The sequence below is a fragment of the Solanum verrucosum genome, unplaced genomic scaffold, assembly GCF_900185275.1.
Source record: "Solanum verrucosum unplaced genomic scaffold, falcon-dt-bn FXZP01000230.1, whole genome shotgun sequence".
In the NCBI taxonomy this organism is placed as follows: domain Eukaryota; kingdom Viridiplantae; phylum Streptophyta; class Magnoliopsida; order Solanales; family Solanaceae; genus Solanum; species Solanum verrucosum.
Genome location: NW_026019954.1, coordinates 114,694 through 137,455, shown reverse-complemented (window position 1 = coordinate 137,455; position 22,762 = coordinate 114,694). Strand labels below are relative to the sequence as shown.

The following is a 22,762-nucleotide window of genomic DNA, read 5'->3' as shown; positions in this document are numbered from 1 at the left end:
CTAATTTAACAGTAAGCCTCACAAAACAAAGCCCGAGATTAATAAGTTATTCCATTATACATATGAATGACTTATCCCATCACTAAGATATAAATGACGGGATAATAAGTTATTCCAACATATATATGTGATGACTTATCCCATCTAGATATAAATGATGAGATAATAATCTCAAGACTGTCTAATACTTCAAACCAAATGCATAGATTATTATAGGCATAATGCATAAATATGATCCTTAATTTGATTACAGTAATCAACTATGACCTTTAACTTTGATAGTGCACAAATAAACACTTAAACTTAGTTGTCAGCTGAAGCCAAGTTAAGAACTATATTTATGTATTATGCATTTATTATACCTTATACGTTATGATTTCTAAATATATGAATTAGATTTGGTATAATTATTTTTTTCAGATTTTTTAATGAAATTATAGTATGTTATTGTTGTATCGCCTTCCCAAATGCCAGCCTTTACTTTCCTTGTGTAATATTTCCTTGTCTCTATCTTAAAGCAACATCACATCAACTTTTGTCATTCTGGCAGCATTCTCGACGCAGCAAGGAATGTGCAAAAGTTCTGTTTGAAGGCAGGGGCCAAAACATAGTGAATATTATACAATTCTCTCTTCTACCAATACATATTTGAAGATACCAAAAAGAGAAAAGAACAAGACACGTGAATGCTACAGCCTATAGACAACAAAGAAAAATTTATAATTTAATTTAATCTAATATGAATATTTATTATAATGTTTGTATTAATTAATTAATTTATAGTCTTAGGTTTATTAGTATAATTTGAGAAATAAGTAATCAATATTAAAAATAAAATATGCTGTAATTCTTTTTTATTTTAAATGTGACAAAATAAAAATGAAAAAATATTTTTTGGATACTAGATAGATAAAAAGTGAACTGAGGTACCCTTCGGGGTGGCCCAGTGGTTTGGGCTTGAGACTTCTATGTTGAAGGTTTCAAGTTCGAAATCCCTTGCCAACGAAAGTAAGGTATTTGCCTTCTTGATTGAGCTCGTCACATCGGACTTGCCTAGTGCGAGTTACCTCAACTATGTGATTAGCGATTTTTGCACCAAAACAAAAAAGTGAGCAGAAGCAGCAACTAGCATATTACTTATTTTGAGAAGGATTCAAGCTAAGATAGTTTCGTTTAGGGAATCAAACAATTTTTATAATCAAAACTATTAAATTATTATTTTTAAGAATTTAAATTCCATATATTGACGTTGTTAAATGTACCATATTTTTTTCCTTTTCCCTCTGAATTTTCTGATCATGGACTAACAAATGCTTGGTTACTATTGCTTTTAGTTGGGAATTTAACCAAGGTGAAATCAGCCTTTTTCCTTATTAAAAAAATACTGTAGAAGAGAAAAAATAAATAACAAGAAAGAATGTTAGAGAGTTACATACTATGTGCCAAAAATCCTTAAAATAATTGATATGGAACAATGCACAAAATTCAAAAGAAGAAGAAGAAAATGATAAACATTGGTTGATAACATTCAAAGAAATTAATTAGTACATACTATATGCCAACATTTGGATCGATATGCATGCATAGAGAATCTACGCGAATCTGTTCTTTGTTGGTCTATATTACTTAAACTTTTATAAAAGTTAAAAATAATATAATATCTATACAATGAATTCTCAAACAATTTGCCTTAGTCATGGGAAGGAGGTCCTTCTAAACGAATATAATCGTACATGATCCCTTGAAAAGGACTAGTTGCATTTGCTTGTGTCAAATATATAGTATTTTCCCCTTCAATTAGTATAGTACCCTGCAAATTCACATTGAACAGCCAGTAGAGTCCATGAATTCCATGTCTTGCTATCGCATTATCCTTCCCTATCACTCCACTTGAAAATAGAGGAGTATTCGTGCTTGAATTATCATTGACACGAACCTACAAGTTACATTTCAATGATTTCTTGTATCGTTGACTCGATAATACTCTAATGGTGATAAGAAAAAAATGATGTGAAATTAACATTGTGCTATATGTACCTGTAGTTCAGCTTGAGCTGCTGATGCAAGTGCCAATCTTAGTGTATAGATTTCATTTTGATCAACATTGTCGAGTTTGAACTTTATTTGCCATGTTGTTCCTTGATATGTCTTCTCATCAGTTTTCCTAACATGCCCAAAAAACACGAAAAAAAGGAAGAAAATTCATGTTTCATTTCATTGAAGACATCGAATATTAGGTCTAATTAGTGATTTAGCTGTTTTTTACCTAGTGACTTGAACAAAGAACCATTCTTTTTTGTAGTCACTCTCTCCAATTGTAAAGACTATATCCCCATTTGGATACAAGTCGGCGTATCTCTCCCATAGCCCATACTGTCTAAACCTGAGGACGTTGATGATGATGATGATCAACGGTGAGATGAAGAGAAAAACATTAAACTTATGAGGGAGGAGAAAGCTAACCTATCAGGATGATTAATAAAGAGTTTGTTAACATATTTTGGATCAGGATCAGGAATGTAAAACTCGCGAGCAGAACGATCAGGAATGCCAATTTCCCAGAGTGTAGGTCCATTTCTTGGGGGTTCAAAGACGAGATCATCCATCTCAATGCTGCAGCCTGATTTATAACATGTTAATTTTTGGCTCATAATCTCGAAAAGTTTGAAATAATGGTCTACTTGCCAAAATGGAAAATTAGTACCTGAGGTAATTGTGATTTTGATATCGTACTTGTAGTCTCCAATGAATCCAGGGACATATGCATACAAGTTATAGTCGCCTGCTCGTATATTACTTATGACGTAATTGCCTTCCTCATCTGCTCTTGTCCAGAATTGGTAGTCCTGATTAACATCAACGGTTGAAATTGTTGAACAGAAAACAAATTCTAAGTAGTTTTCGAGTACTGATTGAGTTTTTATGTTCTCCTGAATCACCTTGCATTCTCTTTGCCAGGAACCAGCTTCTCCTGGTGGAGCTAAACCAACATATGCACCAGAAGCAGATATCTTATCGTCTTTCAAGTATCTAAGTAAAACAAACGAGAATATAAATAGAACCAATGACCATAGAGTAAATGGATCCTCCAAAAGAAAAATGAAATTATGGCAACAACAGAGGCGGAGCCAGAATTTGAACTTTTTAGGTCCTAAATTCTAAAATAGCGATATCAGGTATTAGTAATTGGGTTCTGAATTTTGTTTTTTATACATATTTAGTGGATTTTTAATACAGATAGTGTGTTTGGACTAAAGTTACTAGGTTCGACAAACCCATAGGCAACCTTCTATCTCTGCCCTTGGATAACATTAGAGCAAATTAGCGAATAATACCTGTCTAGGACTAACAGTCTTCCACTAATATTACCGCGTTGAGACGATGATGGAAAATCCTCAGAGGCTGGAAAACTGAAAGGCCAGCTTTGAACTTCCATCAGCATCTGGTTTTTGCATTCAGTGCTTAGATAATCATGTTACCTTATATAAAGAAAATCTCAAAGATACCATTTATGTTCAGTTTTTTGTACAAAAAAATAATCTGTTTTACTTAATTATACCTGTTTTTTAGCATCCTCCCAGAGAGTAAGAGGATCCTCCCCTGAAGTGACAGAATTCAGATATATAAAAACTGGTCCAAAGACTTTTTTCCATGGCTCCCCTTGTCTAAACTTTGGAACCAAATCTTCTCCTGCATAATGAGCACTGAGAAACACCTGCAAAAAGAGGCGAGAGTCGGGATTTAAACTTTATGAATTTTAAATTCTAGAATAATGATATCAGGTGTTAGTAATTGAGTTCTGAATTCAATTTTTGTACATATTTAGCGAATTTCTTAATACTAATATATTAGTTTCCAGCTCCGCCCCTGCATGCAAAATAACATCTCTTGACACAATCAAGAAAGACAAGAAAATGTGTTAAAGGCTTGTGATTATGTTACTTACAGAAAGAGCAGTTGGACCAACATGAGATGTGAGGTTTTGTTTAAGGGGTCCTCCAGATCGAAATTCGTCACTGGGAATAATTATCCAGAATCCTAGTGATGGATCCATACAAATCCATCCATGGACCTTGAGATCTTTGTCCTCACATGAGTACTGATACTTGTCATCAACCTGATAGCATTATCAATCAAGAAACCTTATGAAATTGATTAATTGGACAATATTGCCTCTTTGCAACGAGTAAAAAGAAGTACTAACAAACTTAAGACGAGAGCACATTTTTAATTACTTAATTATATTATATCTCAATGCCACATCCTCTCGTGCAGAGTTGATTCTTTTTGTCATGAGCCAAGCATGTTAGAATATATATATTTTTTGGACGGAGAGATTGATATATGAATATATGACTAGTGTATGCTCTGATACCATGTTGAATTGTGTATCATCTCATCCAAAACTTATGCCGTTAGAGAGAACATGTTTGTAATTTCTTGATTAAAATATATCTCTACAAATGACAGAAGAAACAAGGTACCTCGCCTTTGAACTCAGGCTCGATGGGATTGACAAGCAGGACTGCTTCTGGATAAGCAAGTGGTTGCCCTCTATCCGGTAACCTGTCATCAGGTAAGGGCATGTATCTCTGCCTGTTATCTTCCATTGCCATGTAATGAAACCTGGTTGACGTTCAAGATTAGACAGTTAAACATCCTTGTAGTCAACGAAGATATAATTAAGAGATTTGACAATGCGTCTGTGATGTATACAATGATGAAGTGTGTGACCATCTCATCTAAAAACTTGAGTTGTTAAAGAGAGCACACTTTAATCATTTAATTGTATTCTCAACATACAACAACTACGTCTCAGTCCCAAACAAGTTGGGATCGACAATGTGTCTGTGAGTATGAAGACAAAGCGAATATTTACTTGTCTTTTCTGAGCTTGAATGCAATCCTAGTTTCATCAAGGTTGAAATCAGGCCATCCCTCTAAATGTTCATAAATTGCATAAGAATAGAACCCCGAGGAACCTTTAAGCATTATAAACCTGTACATCATCAATCTAATTAGTCATCAAGTATCATCTCAAATCCATTTACTATTCAAAAAAATGCAACCAGATGTTTAAACAACGAAAAGAAAACTAAGAAAAAAAACAACCTTTTGTCTATGTTCAGGGGAATAATCTCGTCCTGAAGCGACACATCCCATGTCCTTGAGAAGGACAACTCTATTTGATCATCTGTTTCCAATATGACCTTATATGTTGTGCATATGAGCCTACATTATATAAGTGACACAATTTTATTTCTTCAAAACACTTTTTATTTTACAAAATAAGTTTATTGTTTGAGATTCTTTGTCTATATATACGAGGTATGACCTTTCAAATGTTCCAGTAGTCCCTGTAGTTCCTGTCGAACTCCAAACAACGTCCCAATATCTAGAGAAAGCATTACATTTACACATTGTTACATTCATCAAAAAGGAGAACTTACTTGATTCATTTTCCACAAGGGAAGTTAAATATGAGTTACTTACCCTCTGTTTGTTTCATCATTTAGAACCTCAAGCAAATTATCAACGCCATTGTATGTAATTCCAGTTACAATGCCATCTGGTACTGATAAAGTCACTTGGAGAATGCCATTGTCCATCACCACCTGAAGAATTTTATCATAAAAAATCCAACTTTGTAGTGTTTTTTATTATTGTGCAAGTAACATAGTTTAGTAACTTTACTCCCTACAAAAACATCACTATTTTCCATTGAAATTTTTCACTGAAAAATGTTCACAGGCTACTCTCATAGATATTTTGATTGAGGAAAGATAAATGCCCAATAACTATTCGCAGTATTTCAGTGAAAATATATTTTCCACCTGCATTTTTCCAATGAGCTGGTTCGATGGAAATATAGTGGGAAAATCATGTTTGTAGCATAAATTTGAAAAAAAAAAAACTGTTTCCGGTAGTAGTTGTTACATAACTAGTTTTGTGATTTTAGTGTTCAAAAAATATAGTTTTATGGCCTTAATGTTAAAAAGAGTAAGTTTAGTGATCATATGTGAAATTAACTCGGACATAGTTATAGTGATCATATGTGAAATTAACTCGGACGTAGTTATAGTGATCATATGTGAAATTAACTCGGACATAGTTATACATGAGAAAAAAATATTTCTTCAAAATGATATAGTGACGAATAAATTACATGGTGATCATCGGGAAGATGTAGATGTACTCCTGGAGCAGTCATTAATCTTAGCTTCTTCTTAATTCAATACTGCAAAAATGAAAAAAATAATAAAATTTTCATTTTATTCCCCAAGAAATTGAAATCCTAAAATATGACATAAAAAAAGAATAAAAAAGAAAGAAATATTATTTGACCTCTTCTTGCAGTTTGGCAGAAGCAGAATAATGTAAGGTATTAATATGCATATGTTTGATTCACACTTCCCTTGAAAGGTAATAATTAAGTAAAAAGAAAACAAAGTTTGAATATGTGATATAAAATCATTATTTGAAATTATGATTTGAAATTTTGTTTGGATAAATAATTTGAATCTTTTAAATTGTATTTTTTTTCCTTCATAAATATAAAGCCCCATAAATTGTGAAAACAATCAAAATTTTCTAAATTCTTATACAATCTTACTAAATAAGCAAATCATAACTCATAAATAATATATCATAATATCCTAAGGCGCTGCATTGATACATCACATCTCTCGATGTTTCTCTTATAAATAAATATTTGTGATTACAAACTTTAAAATACACATAATTTTATAAAGATTTACTAGTCAATAGCAGTAATAACTAGTTATTCTTAAAAATAATCCTATCAGATGATACGAACAATCTCTTCACGCGAAGTATGAGTTTTTTTTTTTTTTAACAAAATTTGAACACATGGTCAAGTTTTACATTTAATTTTTTTTTTTAAATCATGATTAAAAATCCCAAATCATATTTTTTTTTGGACTATTTAGGATTTAAAATCATGATCTCAAATCATGACTTCACATCGCGTGTTCGATCGAAAACTTAGCTTACTCGTCAACACTGGTTTGGTACAATAACTCATATATTTCTTTTGGCGTGTAAGAATGGACAAGGGGGAGTGTGCCAAGTGCCAACTGATCATGAAATCACTACTTATATGTGGGACACTGATGGGAATTTTAGAGTAGTAGTTAAATTACTTGCCCAATGGAAAAAAAAAAGTGAATTTCAAGTCAAAAAATGATAACACGTTGAAATTGAAGAAAGATCAAACGTGACTCAATAAAGATGGGCCTAACCCATCGGTAGCCCCTTAAATTTGATACAAAATTTCATTTTATCTCTTCTTCTTTCCCATTTTCAGTCACCATTTCTGAAACTTAAACAGCCAACTATGGTGAATCAAAATAGTTACCATAAACAATTGAAAAATGATGGAAATTGTTTTAGAAATTTAGAAATGTACCATTTCAAGATTTACTTAGTAAATTAATTTATGAGAATCTTTCCCAAAAGGATTGAATATTTACATAGAAGTAATTTTTATTTTTATTTTTGTGAATCTGCTAATTAGGGGAAAAAAGAGACAAAAAGATATTTTAAAAAAACACTAATAAAGGAGCAGTGTGTAGGTTGGCATGTTTCTCATGTTTTTGCAAGTATTTGGAGAAGAAAATCGCCTTGGGGGGCAGGAGAACGGGGTGTGTGCATATATTTCTGGAAAATGGGTGGGAGTATTTCTGCAAATGGACTGGGGTGTTTGGAGAAGAAGACTATGGGGGTGGGTGAGGGAATTTTATTGGCTAAATTTTTTTTTAAAATTATTTGGGCAAAAATCCATATGTCAATATTCATTGGTTACTTTTTATTTTTACTCAAAATTTATTGTTTAAGAATTGTTTTTGACACAAATGACAAATGTCATCGTTTAATTTGTCACTTTACACGTCATTTGCGAGTGTAACACACACACTTCATATATTTTTGTTGATTGGAAAAAGAGTGTCAAAATGATATAGCGGTACCATACATGAGGTGTCTAAAATAAACATCGTCCAGTTGAGATGTCTAATTGAAACTTTGTGCCAACTTCAAGGGGCCACCGATGGGTTAGGCCATAAAGATGATATTGATCTCAACATACATGGCTCGTAGCTCCCGTCACCCGAAGGACGAGACCTATAAGGTGTGTTTGGTATGAAGAAAAATGTTTTCTTGAAAAATCTGAGTCATGTGCTTGGCCTCGGAGATGTAATATTGAGAACATCCTAGTGGCCGGCCGGTCAAAACAAATCCCATTGTTTGGTCATCTCAATTTCGTGTCCGTGAACCACATCAACAAGTTCAATTGTTATTCTAAGTCACAAATTTAGGAGTAAACAGTCGGGTTAAAGATAAGAGTTAGACAAGTTTCTAGGCTGACAAGCTTATGATGAAGGGGTGCACATTGACACCTTAGGCAATGCAATATCACATGATTGTAGGAGAAAAGTGAAAAACTTTACAAGATATGATACAACTTTACACGTTACATGCATTTTTGAACTCAATGATAATGTAGCTTAAAAGACAAATTTATAAGGTTTGTTAGGCAAAAACAAACAATACATATCATTGGTTGTGGTGTGACATGTAATTAGTTACATCCTCAATATTGTGAGAGTTGATTTCAATATGATACAATCTATTCAAACATTATATTCATTCAAAATAATACAATACAATATGCAATACAACCAAATAGAGTGTTAGAATTATACTATTATTTGCTTAGTTTGGTGGTGCTTCGAGACGAATATAGTCATACATAATCCCATGGAAAGGACTTTGGCGTCTTGGTTGGCCTAAGTATATGGTGTTGTCCCCTGTCATTAACAGATTCCCATGTATGTCTATATTGTACAGCCAGTATAATCCATGAATTCCATGCCTAGCAATTGAGCTGTCATTTCCAATCAATCCGGTTGTAAATAGAGGCTGGTTTGTGCTCGGATTATTCACCCGAACCTGCAAATACAAGAATATAGTAAGGGACTTTCTGGTGTGAACTCTAATTCTGTTTTCAGTCATTTAGAAAGTATTTGATACTTCAGTCATAACTCGTACGTGCTTTCCTTTTAAGCTTGTTGCAAAGAGAACATTTCTTTCTATATTTAGTAACTCTTTAACTTCAACATCCCAAGTGACATGTTTAAGACCACAATATGTACGTTACACACATATTTACCTTAAGATCACAAGGAGTCAAAAGTCTTTACATAACTTTTGTTAAACTTTATGTCCAATCAAACTAAAACACATAGTGAAATGGAGGGAGTAATTGACTACAAATTGCAAATTGCAGTTTACATAAATAGGGATCAGTGTACCTGCACTTCAGCTAAAGATGCAGATGCAATTGCAATGCGCAATTTATACATTCCACTTTGATTGACTGAATCAAGTTTGAATATGATTCTCCATGTCGTTCCTTGATACGTGCCATCATTGTTACTCCTACACATAAGATGGTTTCTGCTTAGTTCTGCTTCCCAATTTATATGATCACACTTTTTTGAAACATTGTAATTTGAAACGAGGAATTTAATATAGCATTTCAGTTTTCAACTCATCAGATTGCTGATTAGATTACCTTGGAACCTGAACAAAAAACCAGTCTTTTCTATAGTCACTTTTTCCAATTACATACTCAAGGTCATCGGTTGGATGTAACTCGGAGTACCTATCCCACAATCCGTATTGCCTAAACCTGCCAATTAAAGATCTGATGACATTAGAGAAAGAGAATGGAATTGTATTAACTATGTGGAGTTAATTTATCATTCTGTGTTCAACTCTAGAGGAAATAACAAGTAAGGCCAATACATAAAGGTAGGTTAATAACCTGTCAGGATGATTGATGAAAAGCTTATTGATGAATTTCGGGTTAGGGTCAGGAACAAAAAACTCTGCAGCAGTACGATCAGGAATCCCTATTTCCCATAATGTGGGGCCATTTCTTGGAGGCTGATATACGATATCGTGCACATTAATTCTACTACCTGTTTGCATGTATCACGCGATCCATGAGATTCAGAGTTTTTGTTTGAAGAATAGGAGTTGAATTGGAGTCAAGACCTGGAGTTATAGAAATGAGGTTCTTATATACATAGTCCCCAATGAATCCAGGGACCCATGCGTAAAGATTGTAGTGACCGCGACATATATTTTTTATAGAGAAGTTTCCATTGTTGTCTGTTTTAGCCCAAAATTGGTAGCCCTGAAACAGAAAACACTAAGCCTTCAGTTTTACCTTTCAAATTTTTGAGTTAAGTAAATCATTTATACTGAAATGCAATGTCAAACAGAGCATTCAACTTTAGGAGGGGATTTCTCTGCTTGTCATTGGATCGTAATATCAAGTTCACATCTAGATCTACAATCATCGTCATCATTCAGGACCGATATGCTAGAAGTCATCTTGCTTGTTTTTTGCAAACATTTTGGGAACATGTTTAATTTGTTGATAGATATTTAGGTTAGAAAAAAGACCTTGCATTCTCTTTGCCATGAACCAGCTTCTCCTGGTTGAGCAAGCCCAACATAAGCGCCATTTGCTGGTATATGACCATGACTCTTGTACCTATCAAAAGTAGTTAAAAATCCATAGAAAATCATATTTACTTTTTGTTTGAATACATATTTTCAAGAAAACTATGTTATGTCCTTACTTGTCTTGTACCAAAAGTCTACCACTAGCATTGCCTCTTTGATTTGCTGATGGAAAATCTTCTGATGCTGGAAAACTGTAAGGCCAGCTTTGAACTTCATGTTGCATCTGCATCAGTAGCCGATATAAGCACTTTGGCATCATGCATATACAAAATCCGGAGTAAATTTCAAACCCTTTCACTGCTAAACCTGTATCTTGGCATCATGCCATAGAGCAATAGGATGTCCTCCTTGCTTAACAGAATTAACGTATATAAACACGGGGCCAAAAACTTTCTTCCAGGCTTCGCCTTGAGCAAACTTTGGTATTAGATCATCCCCAGCGTAATGAGAGCTTATAAACATCTGAGAATATCACATTTCACCTTTTAAATGTATAACCGCGGAAAAGTATCCTATTGTTGTGAATTTATTCATCTTGTTGAAAATGTTCATGGTAAAAGTAATGAGTTAGAAGAAAGCTCTTACAGCTAGAGTAGTTGGACCAACATGGGATGTAAGGTTCTGTTTGACAGGTCCACCAGATCGGAATTCATCACTCGGAGTAATTTGCCAGAATCCCACAGGTGGATTCATAGATATCCAGCCGTGGACCTTGTTGTCTTTATTATCACACGAGTACTGGTATTTATCATCGACCTGTATGCACGGGATGAATCAAAGCACAAACCATTTCGCGATAGCAGTCTAATAGTTCTTGAGTCTTTATGAAATTGACAACTAGAAATATTGCTTCTTCGCACAAGTAAAGAGAAGTAACAAACTTATGCCGCGCGAGCACACTTTTAGTTACTTAATTAGATCATATCTCAACACCCCTCTTCATCTGTGGAGCTGATTCTTTTTTCATGCGCCAAACAATATGTTAAAATATTTTTTTCTTTTTCATGGGTGGTGGAGAGTTTGACATAAGAATTTATGACCTCTGCATGCTCTGATACATGTCAAAGCATGTAACCATCGGATCTAAAGCTAACGTTGTTAGAGAGAACTTACTTTTAATTACATAGTTGAATTATATCTCAATAAATGCCATAAGAAAATAGTCACCTCGCCTTTGAACTCAGGCTCAAGGGGATTGACAAGTAGGACTGCTTCTGGATAAGCAAGTGGTTTTCCTCTATGTGGTAACCTGTCATCAGGTGAAGGCATATATCTCTGCCTGTTATCTGCCATGGCCATGTAATGAAACCTGGTCGACCGGTGTTCAAGATTAGGCAATAGAACATCCCTCTTAAATGTTGCCAATGAAGATCTACATAAGAGATTCACAATGTGTCTTTGATGTATACAAACAGTTAATCGTTTATATTGTATATTTATCATTTCATAAGTATGACTATAAAAGAATATGCCATCACGAAATGTTAGCAAATAGGTCTATAGACATACATTCCTTGTCATGACCAGGGGCGGAGCTAGAGCCTAGAGGGTGGTAGGGGGTTCATTTGAACCTCCTTCTCAGGCAAGCCACACTGTATATATAAGATTAAATTATATATATAGATGTTGAATCCCGGTCCTTGGTGAAAATCATGCCCTTCACCAGTCGTTACAACAACTGGATAAAAATAGATGGATGAAGAGAAAGTGAGTATTTACTTGTCTTTTCTGAGCTTGAATGCAATCCTATTCTCGTCAAGGTTGAAACCAGGCCATCCCTTTAAATGTTCATAAATTGCATAAGAATAGAATCCTGAGGAACCTTTAAGCATTATAAACCTGAATATCATACTTCTGGTTAGTCATCAAGTATCATCTCAAATCCATCTACTAATCAAAAAGTACAACCAGAAATATTTAAAGAACGAAAAGAAAACAAACGGAGAAAAAAAACCTCTTGTCTATGTTCAGGGGAATAAGTTTGTTCTGAAGCGACACGTCCCATTCCCTTGAGAAGGACAGCTCTATTTGATCATTTGTTTGCAATATGACCTTATAGGTTGTGCATATGAGGCTACATTATATAAGTGACACAGTTTTATTGCTCATAACACTTTTGGTTTTGACAAAATAGTTTTTTGTTTGAGTTTCTTTGTCTATATATTTATATATACCTGTCAAATTTTCCTGTTGTTCCTGTCGAGCTCCAGACAACGTCCCAGTATCTAGAGAAAACCATTACACATTTTCATATTCACAAATAGAAATTAGTTGATTCATTTTCATGAAAAAAAGGATTTTTAAGTATCTGATTCCTTTTTTCTTCTTCATAAATATGTGACTTATAGTGGCTATTTTATTTCATTACAGTCAGGGCAGAGCTAGAGTTCTAGTTGCAGGAACAAGTCAAAAGTTTATATTTTCATTTGATAAATACACTTAATATGAATACATATTTATTCACAATCCAGTAAACGTTTTTTATTTCTATAATTCAAAATCGTTAAACTCAAAATTCTGGATCCGACTGTGATTATAGTGAACTTGAGCTAAAGAAATGGCAGATGAAGTTACCCTCTGTCTGTTTCATCATTAAGAACCTCAAGCAAATTGTCGACGCCATTGTATCTGATTCCGGTTACAATGCCATCTGGTACTGATAATGTCACTTGGAGAATACCATTGTCCATCACCACCTGGAATTTTTTAAATACCTATTAACTAGTACAACTTAACTATACTTTTTTTTTTTGGGGTTTCCCACATGTTGTCTGGTACTCACATTAAAGCCCGACTAAATCCAGATCGTGCACTACGAAGCCTATTTCTATGCGCAGCACTTCAACAGAACTTAACTATACTTCATTATAAAAGAACAAATAGCTACATTTTAAGCTACATGCTCTGTATTGATTAAGGAACAAACAGCTTTGATCCTATACCATGAACACATTAATCTAGAAATTAACTTTCTTTTTCAAGTACAAGTAATATGCTTTGGTCCGAATTCTGTATTTATCTTTAAAATAATTTGAATATGTATAAATTATTACTCCCTCTGTCCACTTTTATTTGTCATGTTGCGCTTTTCGAAAGTCAATTTGACTAATTTTTAAAGTTAAATTAGATTACGTTAATTCGATATTTTTTTAAAAAAAATTAGATATTCAAAAACTATACGAAAAGTACTATAAGTTGCAATTTTTTGCATATCAATATGATGAAAATATACATCGTAAAATGTTGGTCAAAGTTCTTATTGTTTGACTCTAAAAAAGGAAACCATGACAATTAATTGTGGACGGAGGAAGTAATTTAGAACCCAATATATACTTAAAAAAGATTAAAATACAAAATTCATAAGCTTCAAATCTTAGCTCTGTAATCTGTTAAGCACATATAGTCAAATGAAAGAAAAACATATATTCTACAAAACAAGTACTCCCTCCCTCCTATGCATGTGACACTCTTTCTTTTTAGTCAATTCTAGAACAACTGTAGCTTAATATAATTAGAAATAATTTAACTTTAAAATTATCACTTACCTTTAATGAAATGATTTACATCCACATAAATATCTAAGGATTGTTTTAGACCACAAATTTTAAAAGTCTTCATTTCTTTTCTTAAACACCATGTCAAGTCAAACAATGCCACATAAAATAGAATGGAGGGACTAATGTGTTTGACCATGAATACAAATTGAAATCATTTTTAACTTTTCGTGAGTAATTTGAAGTGAAAAAAAATGAAAATACCTTTTTTGTTGTTTTCCAAAATCTTGAAAATTTTGGAATTCAACTTAATCAGTAATTTTATGGTCAAACGTGAACTCTTAAAAAAAAAGTGAAAAATATCATGGCCAAACACCTAATTTATGAATAGATGATTACATGACGATCTTCCTGAAGGTGAAGCTGTACTCCTTGTGCCATAATTGATCTTGTTTTATGAATGTCGTCTTATCTACTGCATAAATGAAATTTCTTAAGGTATGATAAGTCCAAAAAGTATGACATAAAAAATAAATAAAAAGAGAGAGAGAGATTGTTTACATCTTCTTGTAGTTGAGCAAAGTGCAAGCATGTAAGGTATTAATATACACCCGTTTTTAATCAGTAAGTACTTTTGTTGAATTTTTGTTTTTTAAAACAAGAAAGCAAAGTTCAGTTTATGTCACCAAATTGTATATCACTAGTTTGGTATAATTAGACATCAACAAATTCAATTGCTATTCTCATTTATTAATTTAGGGGTAAATAGTCAGGTTATAAAATATATAATTTGATAAGTTTCTAGGCTAACAAGCTTCTGATGAAGAGGTGCACATTGACATCTCAGACAATATCACATGATTGTAGGAAAAAAGTGAAAAGTTTTACAAGATAATACAACTTCACATATTATATACGTTTTTTAACTCAATAATGACGTAGCTAAAGGAATAAATCCATAAAGTCTATTAGATCGACACAAACAATACGTGTCATGGATTGAAGTGCTACATACTCAAATATCTTAAATTCATCCTAAGGAGATTACTGAGACGCTTGTGTCTTATCCCAAGCTCCATTGATCCCAAAATAGATAGACTTATTGTATATTACAAGTCCATCTCAAAATGGCTAACAACATGTATAAAGTATTAGATGTTATTTTGTTCGACTCTAGAGAAGCGTACAAAACAACCATTATGATGTCTAAACACTACAACAAAAACATATTTTAGCGGTAATTAATAGACAAATTATTAAAGAAGGCTAAAGTTTTCACCAACATTAGTTAAGTGTCATTAGATTCAATGTCGCTAAAGGCTTTAGGAACATATATAAAGAGTGCTAATTACCACTAAAAATACATATTTAGCGACAATTGAGCTATTGTCGTTAATTAATTACTGCTAAAGATCATTTTGGGTGTAGTGAAATTAACTGGATTTTCAATTCGTACCGTATTTCACCACTTGGTTAAATTATCTCTACAAGAAATTTATGCATTTTATACTAGGTGGCAAAATTTAATATGCTCAAGATATATACACCGTCAGATAATGTAACGTAGTTGTATGTAAATAGTATCCGATAAGGTTTGGAGTTGAATTCCAAGAGAATAACGAGAAACTAAATTTTAGTTGGTTGGCCACATAAACTTTCACCTTATTGGTGAGAGTTCGATTCCACTTTATAACCCCATCCACATTTTCCCTTTCCCTACTTCTATATTATTATTTTTTTATTTTTTTTAAAAAATGTGACAAAATTAAACCGTGAAAATACAACCTATTTAAGTTGGGTGGATTATTGACCTGCTTATTTATTAGCTCAATTCATTTAAACCCACAAAAAAAATAGGTTGATATGTAGATCAAATTGATCAATGAAAAATCTTATTAATTTTTTTTCAAATTTACTTTTTTAAAATAAAAATAAAAAATGGATATGTTATATGTAACTATAATTAAAAAAAAAAACAAGAGAGAGTTGCTCAGATGGTAAACACCTACCTCCACCTTAAGGTTGTGGGTTCGAGTTACCAAGAGAGCAAAAAAAGTGGGAGATCCTGGAAAGGGGTAAAAAAAAGATTTAAAAACATAATTAAAAAAAAAGTAGTTTTATTAGGGCACTATAAATTATATAAAAAAAACAAATAAATAAAGCAATTAAAACTTATTAAAAATTTGACAGGTTGAGTTATTATGACCCGTATTTTAACCCATTTCAGCCCAAGTAACTTTTCGGGTTAAGTATTTGTAGACGTTCTTGCAAGTATCTCTAGTTTTCCATTTTTTCTAAAGAAAAAGATTCTTCTTGAGTGACATTTATACTCCATCTTCTTACTAAATTACATAATGTATTTATTGATTTCTTAATGAACGAGAGTTTTGCCAAAATAACACCTATTTTGAAACGGATGGAGTAATAGATTAAACTAAAACAAAATTGTAAAGTTGAGAACAATTAAGGTCGCAAAGAATTGCATGTGATATTGTGATGTTTAGTATGCCTTTAAATCTTAAATTCAATTCAAAAAAAATATTCAAGAATATATGCGTTACTAGAAGGGCAAGTAGAGCAAATAGTCCAAATGATTTTTGTATAGAATTGCAAAATAATCAATCTCCAAGCGACTCTGTTTCCAATTTCTACTGACTTGTTAATTGTTATCCAATATCGAATCCTTCAAAAATACACTACTTTTAGACAATCTGACTCATATCTGGAGGCATGAGCGGATCTAGTGGCGCAAATGGTACAATTTGTATAATAGCACCTATCATAGTGAGATAGTTTTCTCGAAATTTTCAACTGTATAAGTAGAAAGACACAATCCAAAAGCTAGCTATTAAGGTGGGAGAGCCAAGGCTATATAAGCCCCACATCAGCTTGCCATTAAGGACTCTGTAGATCGTGAGAATGCATGTTCTGATGCTTGCACGGCCTAATCAATCTGCTTCGAACAATCTAACAAAGTGAGTTTCATAGAAGGGAGGTTGTGGGATCCCAACTCTGAGGAAAGGAAGCTCGAGCGTGAAAAGACAAGTCATGTTTAACCACATATATATGAATGGTTTGCGGCCCCAGGCAAACGTGGACTCCCATGGTTTTCTCGAAAAAGAGTCGAGTATCCCTCTCTTTCTATTAGATCCTGTAGGCTGTAGCTATGGAAATTTTGGATAATCTATGTATCTTAAAAAGATCGTTAGAAGTCTTATCCTCTATCTTTTATTCCGCAAACTTCATGGTTGTTTGAATCCTCTATTGTAATCTCATACCTCGCAGTAGGATCATAACAATATCCTTTGCATTTGCAAGTAATACATTACAATGTGGAATTTTATTGCTTTTTTTAATGATAAACAGGTAATACAAATCAAAACACATAAACAATTTACTTACTTAGAATTATAATAATCTGAAACATTTCTTAGTTTGGTGGAGCTTCGAGACGAATATAGTCGTACATAATCCCCTGGAAAGGACTTTGATGTCTTGGTTGGCCTAAGTAAATGGTGTTGTCCCCTTGCACTAGAAGATTTCCCTGTATGTCTATATTGTACAGCCAATATAATCCATGAATGCCATGCCTAGCAATTGAGTTATCTCTTCCAAACAATCCGGTTGTAAATAGAGGTCGGTTTGTGCTAGGATTATTCACCCGAACCTGCAAGTACAAGAATATAGTAAGGAACTTTCTGGCTTGAACTCTGATTCTGTTTTCGGTCATTTAGAAAGTATTAGATACTTCATTCGTTTCAATTCATGTGTCGTACTTTCATGTTTAGTTTGTTGCAAAAAGAATGGCACTTTCTATATTCAGTAACTCTTTTAACTCCAACATCCCACATGACATGTTTAAGATTACAAGATTCAAGTATATTTTGGTACGTTACACAGATTTACTTCAAGATCACAATAGTCAAAAGTCTTCCTTAATTAATTTTGTTAAACTGTGTCTAGTCAAACTAAGACATAAGATGGAACGGAGGGAGTAATTGAGAACAAATTATGCAATTTCACTTAGTCAAAAGTTAGTTATTTGCCAATAGTGATTTTTATACACTAATCAAAGACTTTCTGGTCTAGAAGTGCAATTCTGATCAAATTTGAGTAATATATTGAAACCAAATGTGTACCTGCACTTCAGCTAAAGTTGCAGATGCAATTGCAATGCGCAATTTGTATGTTCCTCCTTGATTGACTGAATCAAGTTTAAATCTGATTTGCCATGTCGTTCCTTGATACGTGCCATCCTCTTTTCTCCTACACAAAAGATGGTTTCTGCTTAGTTCTGCTTCCCAATTTATATGATCACACTCTTTTGAAACATTGTAATTTGATTGTGAAGTACTAAATGATACGGATAAATGTTGGTAAAGAAACGAGGAATTTAACATAATATTTCAGTTTTCAACTTATCAGGTTGCTGATTGTAGATTACCTTGGAACCTGAGCAAAAAACCAGTCTTTTCTATAGTCACTTTTTCCAATTACATACACAAGGTCATCCGTTGGATATAACTCGGAGTACCTATCCCACAATCCATATTGCCTAAACCTGCTTAAAGACAATAATGAAGATGTTATTCTCAATGCCACATGACATTTTTGGATAGATGTGATGACATTTGAGAAAAAAACATAATTGTATTAACTACGTGGACTTAATTTATCATTCCGTATTCTACTCTAGAGGAAACAAATAGTAAGGCCAATACATAAAGGTAAGTTGATAACCTGTCAGGATGATTGACGAAAACCTTGTTGATAAATTTCGGGTTGGGTTCAGGAACAAAAAATTCTGCAGCACTACGATCAGGAATGCCTATTTCCCATAATGTAGGGCCAGCTCTTGGAGGCTGATATACGATTTCGTGCACATTAATTTTACAACCTGTTTGCATGTATCACGCGATTCATGAGATTCAGAGTTTTTGTTTGAAGAATAGGAATTGAACTGAATAATAAACGTGCAGTTGAGACCTGAAGTTATGGAAATGGGAGTCCCATATACATAGTCCCCAATGAATCCGGGGACCCATGCATAAAGATTGTAGTCACCGCAACGTATATTGTTTATAGAAAAGTATCCATTGTTGTCTGATTTAGCCCAAAATTGGTAGCCCTGAAACAGAAAACATTATCCGGGAGCACTATACAGGAAGTCCTCTTGCTTGTTTTGATGCAAGCATTTTGTGAACATGTTTAATTTATTGATAAATAATTAGGTTAACAAAAATGACCTTGCATTCTCTTTGCCAGGAACCAGCTTCTCCTGGTCGAGCAAGCCCAACATACGCGCCATTTGCAGGTATACGACCATCACTCATGTACCTATCAAAAGTAGTTAAAATTCTTTAGAAAATCATATTAACTTTTATTTGAATACATTTTTCAAGAGGAGAAGTGTTAGTATGTCCTTACTTGTCTTGAACCAAAAGTCTACCACTAACATTGCCCCTTTGATTTGCTGATGGAAAATCTTTTGAGGCTGGAAAACTGTAAGGCCAACTTTGAACTTCATTCTGCATCTGCATCGGTATCCGATATAAGTACTTGATTCATTAATACACAAAAGTTGGAGTAAATTTCAGATCCTTTCACTGCTATACCTGTATCTTGGCATCATCCCATAGAGCAACAGGATCTTCTCCTTTCTTAACAGAATTAACATATAAAAACACGGGGCCAAAAACTTTCTTCCAGGCTTCACCTTGTGCAAACTTTGGTATTAGATCAGCCCCAGCGTAATGAGGGCTTAGAAATGTCTGAGAATATCACAATTTTTTTACTTTTAATGACTTAATGTATAAAACACGGAAAAGTATTCTATTGTTGTGAATTTATTCATCTTGTTGAAAATGTTCATTGTAATAGTAATGAGTTAGAAGAAAGATCTTACAGCTAGATTAGTTGGACCGACATGGGATGTAAGGCTCTGTTTGACAGGTCCACCAGATCGAAATTCATCACTCGGTGTAATTTGCCAGAATCCCACAGGTGGATCCATAGATATCCAGCCGTGGACCTTGTTGTCTTTATTATCACACGAGTACTGGTATTTATCATCGACCTGTATGCATGGGATGAGTAAACTCACTAACCATTTCGCTATAGCTTTCTAATAATTCTTGAGTCCTTATGAAATGGATAAGTAGAAATATTGCTTCTTTGCACAAGTAAGCAGAAGTAATAAACTTAAGCCGAGAGCACACTTTTAGTTGCTAAATTAGATCATATCTCCACACCCCCTCCTCATCTGTGGAATTGATTCTTTTTTCATGCGCCAAACATATATGTTGAAATATTTTTTGCTTTTTCTTGGGTGGTGGAGAGTTTGACATAAGAATTCATGACCTCTGCATGCTCTGATACATCTAAAGCTAATGTTGTTAGAGAGAACATACTTTTAATTGCATAATTAAATTATATCTCAATAAATGACAGAGGAAAATAAGCACCTCGCCTTTGAACTCAGGCTCGATAGGATCAACAAGTAGGACTGCTTCTGGATAAGCAAGTCGTTGTCCTCTAGGTGGTAACCTGTCATCAGGTAAAGGCATATATCTTCGCCTGTTATCTGCCATGGCCATATAATGAAACCTGATCGATCGGTGTTCAAGATTAGACAATAGAACATCCCTCTTAAATGTTGCCAATGAAGGTATACATAAGAGATTCACAATGTGTCTTTGATGTATACAAACAATTAATCACTTATATTGTATATGTATCATTTCAAAAGTATGACTATGAAAGAATATGCCATCAAGGAAACATTAGCAAACAGGTCTATAAACCTGCTTTCCTTGTCCATGACCAGGGGTGGAGCTAGAGGGTGGTAGGGGTTCATTTGAACCTCCCTCGCAGGAAAATCACACTATGTTTATTAGATCAAATTATATAGATGTCAAATCTCCTTAGTGAAAATTCTGCCTCTGTTAGTCGTTATTACTGCTGGATAAAAAAGTTGGATGAAGAGAAAGTGAGTATTTACTTGTCTTTTCTGAGCTTGAACGCAATCCTAGTCTCATCAAGGTGGAAATCAGGCCATCCCTCTAAATGTTCATAAATTGCATAAGAATAGAATCCTGAGGAACCTTTAAGCATCATAAACCTAAATATCATACTTTTGGTTAGTCATCAAGTATCATCTCAAATCCATTTACGAATAAAAAAATGCAACCAGATATTTAAAGAACGAAAAGAAAACCAAGAGAAAAACAACCTTTTGTCTATGTTCAGGGGAATAAGTTTGTTCTGAAGCGACACATCCCATTTCCTTGAGAAGGACAGCTCTATTTGATCCTTCGTTTTCAAAATGACCTTATAGTTTGTGCATTTGAGCCTACATTATATAAGTAACACACTTTCATTGCTCAAAATACTTTTGGTTTAACAAAATAATATTTTTGTTTGACATTCTTTGTCTATATACATATATAGCTAGGTAGATACCTTTCAAATTTTGAAGTAGTTCCTGTCGAGCTCCAGACAACGTCCCAGTATCTAGAGAAAAAACATTACACATTTTCACATACACAAGGAGAAATTAGGTTATTCATTTGCATGATAAAAAGGGGAAGTTAAATATTTGATCTCTTTTTTCTTCTTCACAAGTATGTCATAATATGACTTAGAGTGGCTATTTTATTTTATTGTAGTCAGGGTAGAGCTAGAGTTCTAGTTACAGGCACAAGTCAAAACTCTATATTTCCGAATCCAGTAAAAGTTCTTTTTCTAAAATTCAGAACCCCTTAAACTCAAAATTGGATCCGACTGTGGTTATAGTAAACTTGAGCTAAAGAAATGACAGATGGAATTACCCTCTGTTTTCTTCAGGATTTCGAGCCTCAAGCAAATTGTTGACGCCATTGTATCTGATTCCAGTTACAATTCCATCTGGTACTGATATAGTCACTTTGAGAATGCCATTATCCATCACCACCTGAAGAATTTTAAGTACCTATTAATTATTAGTTTTGAACCCAATATATACTTAAAAAGATTAGAATCCAAAATTTGTAAGTTTCAAATCCTGGTTCCGCCTCTGTCAACAGGCACATAGTCAAGTGAAAGAAGAACATAGATGATTACATGGTGATTGTCCTGAAGGTGAAGCTGTACTCCTTGTGCCATAATTGATCTTGTTTTATGAATGTCTTGTTAAGCTTTACTCCCAAAGATATTATAAGTCCAAAAAGTATGACAAAGAAAAGAAAAAAAAACAAGAGAAACTGTATGGTACAATTAGACATATTTTGTAGCGTCTAACAACTGATCATGAATTCATGACTAATATGTGGGACAGTATTCAGAATTTCAGAATTCATGAAATTTGTGTTTGTTTACGATATCTAACAAAACATCTACTTCAATTTGAAATTTTGATTCCAAATTCCATAAATGGTAGAATTTCAATTTCAAATTTGTGACTTCAAACTCAAGTTTTGTAAAAAAAAAAAACAAAAACTCATGCTCGACCAAAAGAAATTGTGTGTACCATGTAGAAGCATTATATTAAAAGTAGTAGTAAGTAGCAGCTAGTTACTACTACTGTGATTTATTGGACCAGTAAATCTTTATAAAATTATATATATTGAAAAGTTTGCAATAGCATGTTGTTAGAGTGGGTAAAAGTCCCACATTAGTTGGGGAATGGACCGTGGTCTGCTTTTTATGGACTTGGGCAATCCTCCCCTCATGAG

General features: G+C 33.6%; 3 protein-coding genes across 8 annotated transcripts; all 3 read right to left on the bottom strand.

Annotated features, from left to right (window-relative positions):
- Nucleotides 1–1,671: 1,671 nt before the first annotated feature.
- Nucleotides 1,672–12,634, bottom strand: LOC125814087 (probable rhamnogalacturonate lyase B). 5 transcript variants are annotated; one of them, XM_049493540.1, is made up of 16 exons: nucleotides 6,346–6,430; nucleotides 6,167–6,238; nucleotides 5,494–5,615; nucleotides 5,336–5,395; nucleotides 5,113–5,232; nucleotides 4,880–4,999; nucleotides 4,485–4,566; nucleotides 3,947–4,117; nucleotides 3,560–3,715; nucleotides 3,336–3,442; nucleotides 2,940–3,030; nucleotides 2,705–2,846; nucleotides 2,464–2,620; nucleotides 2,267–2,383; nucleotides 2,038–2,164; nucleotides 1,672–1,936 (listed from the first exon to the last, which is right to left on the bottom strand). In XM_049493540.1, the coding sequence occupies exons 2-16, from the start codon at nucleotides 6,209–6,211 to the stop codon at nucleotides 1,691–1,693; spliced, it is 1,863 nt and encodes a 620-aa protein (XP_049349497.1). In that variant the 5' UTR covers nucleotides 6,212–6,238; nucleotides 6,346–6,430; the 3' UTR covers nucleotides 1,672–1,690. The 5 variants fall into 5 exon arrangements, with proteins under 5 accessions (XP_049349497.1, XP_049349495.1, XP_049349496.1 ...); XM_049493538.1 differs by having other exon boundaries at nucleotides 2,464–2,846; nucleotides 4,485–4,626; XM_049493539.1 differs by lacking the exon at nucleotides 6,346–6,430 and having other exon boundaries at nucleotides 4,485–4,626.
- On the bottom strand, nucleotides 8,708–14,495 carry LOC125814091 (rhamnogalacturonate lyase B-like). Of its 2 annotated transcripts, XM_049493545.1 has the most exons (15): nucleotides 14,451–14,495; nucleotides 13,132–13,253; nucleotides 12,732–12,782; nucleotides 12,512–12,631; nucleotides 12,277–12,396; nucleotides 11,725–11,866; nucleotides 11,143–11,313; nucleotides 10,864–11,019; nucleotides 10,674–10,780; nucleotides 10,495–10,585; nucleotides 10,081–10,222; nucleotides 9,848–10,004; nucleotides 9,596–9,712; nucleotides 9,333–9,459; nucleotides 8,708–8,970 (listed from the first exon to the last, which is right to left on the bottom strand). In XM_049493545.1, exons 1-15 carry the CDS (start codon nucleotides 14,490–14,492, stop codon nucleotides 8,734–8,736), a joined length of 1,902 nt encoding a protein of 633 aa, XP_049349502.1. In that variant the 5' UTR covers nucleotides 14,493–14,495; the 3' UTR covers nucleotides 8,708–8,733. The 2 variants fall into 2 exon arrangements, with proteins under 2 accessions (XP_049349502.1, XP_049349503.1); XM_049493546.1 differs by lacking the exon at nucleotides 14,451–14,495 and having other exon boundaries at nucleotides 12,732–12,788; nucleotides 13,129–13,247.
- Nucleotides 14,496–17,409: 2,914 nt separating this feature from the next.
- On the bottom strand, nucleotides 17,410–22,256 carry LOC125814089 (uncharacterized). The gene is made up of 15 exons (XM_049493544.1): nucleotides 22,152–22,256; nucleotides 21,881–22,002; nucleotides 21,513–21,563; nucleotides 21,283–21,402; nucleotides 21,052–21,171; nucleotides 20,516–20,657; nucleotides 19,957–20,127; nucleotides 19,667–19,822; nucleotides 19,479–19,585; nucleotides 19,298–19,388; nucleotides 19,038–19,179; nucleotides 18,792–18,948; nucleotides 18,496–18,612; nucleotides 18,191–18,317; nucleotides 17,410–17,718 (listed from the first exon to the last, which is right to left on the bottom strand). Exons 1-15 carry the CDS (start codon nucleotides 22,191–22,193, stop codon nucleotides 17,482–17,484), a joined length of 1,902 nt encoding a protein of 633 aa, XP_049349501.1. The 5' UTR covers nucleotides 22,194–22,256; the 3' UTR covers nucleotides 17,410–17,481.
- Nucleotides 22,257–22,762: the final 506 nt, after the last annotated feature.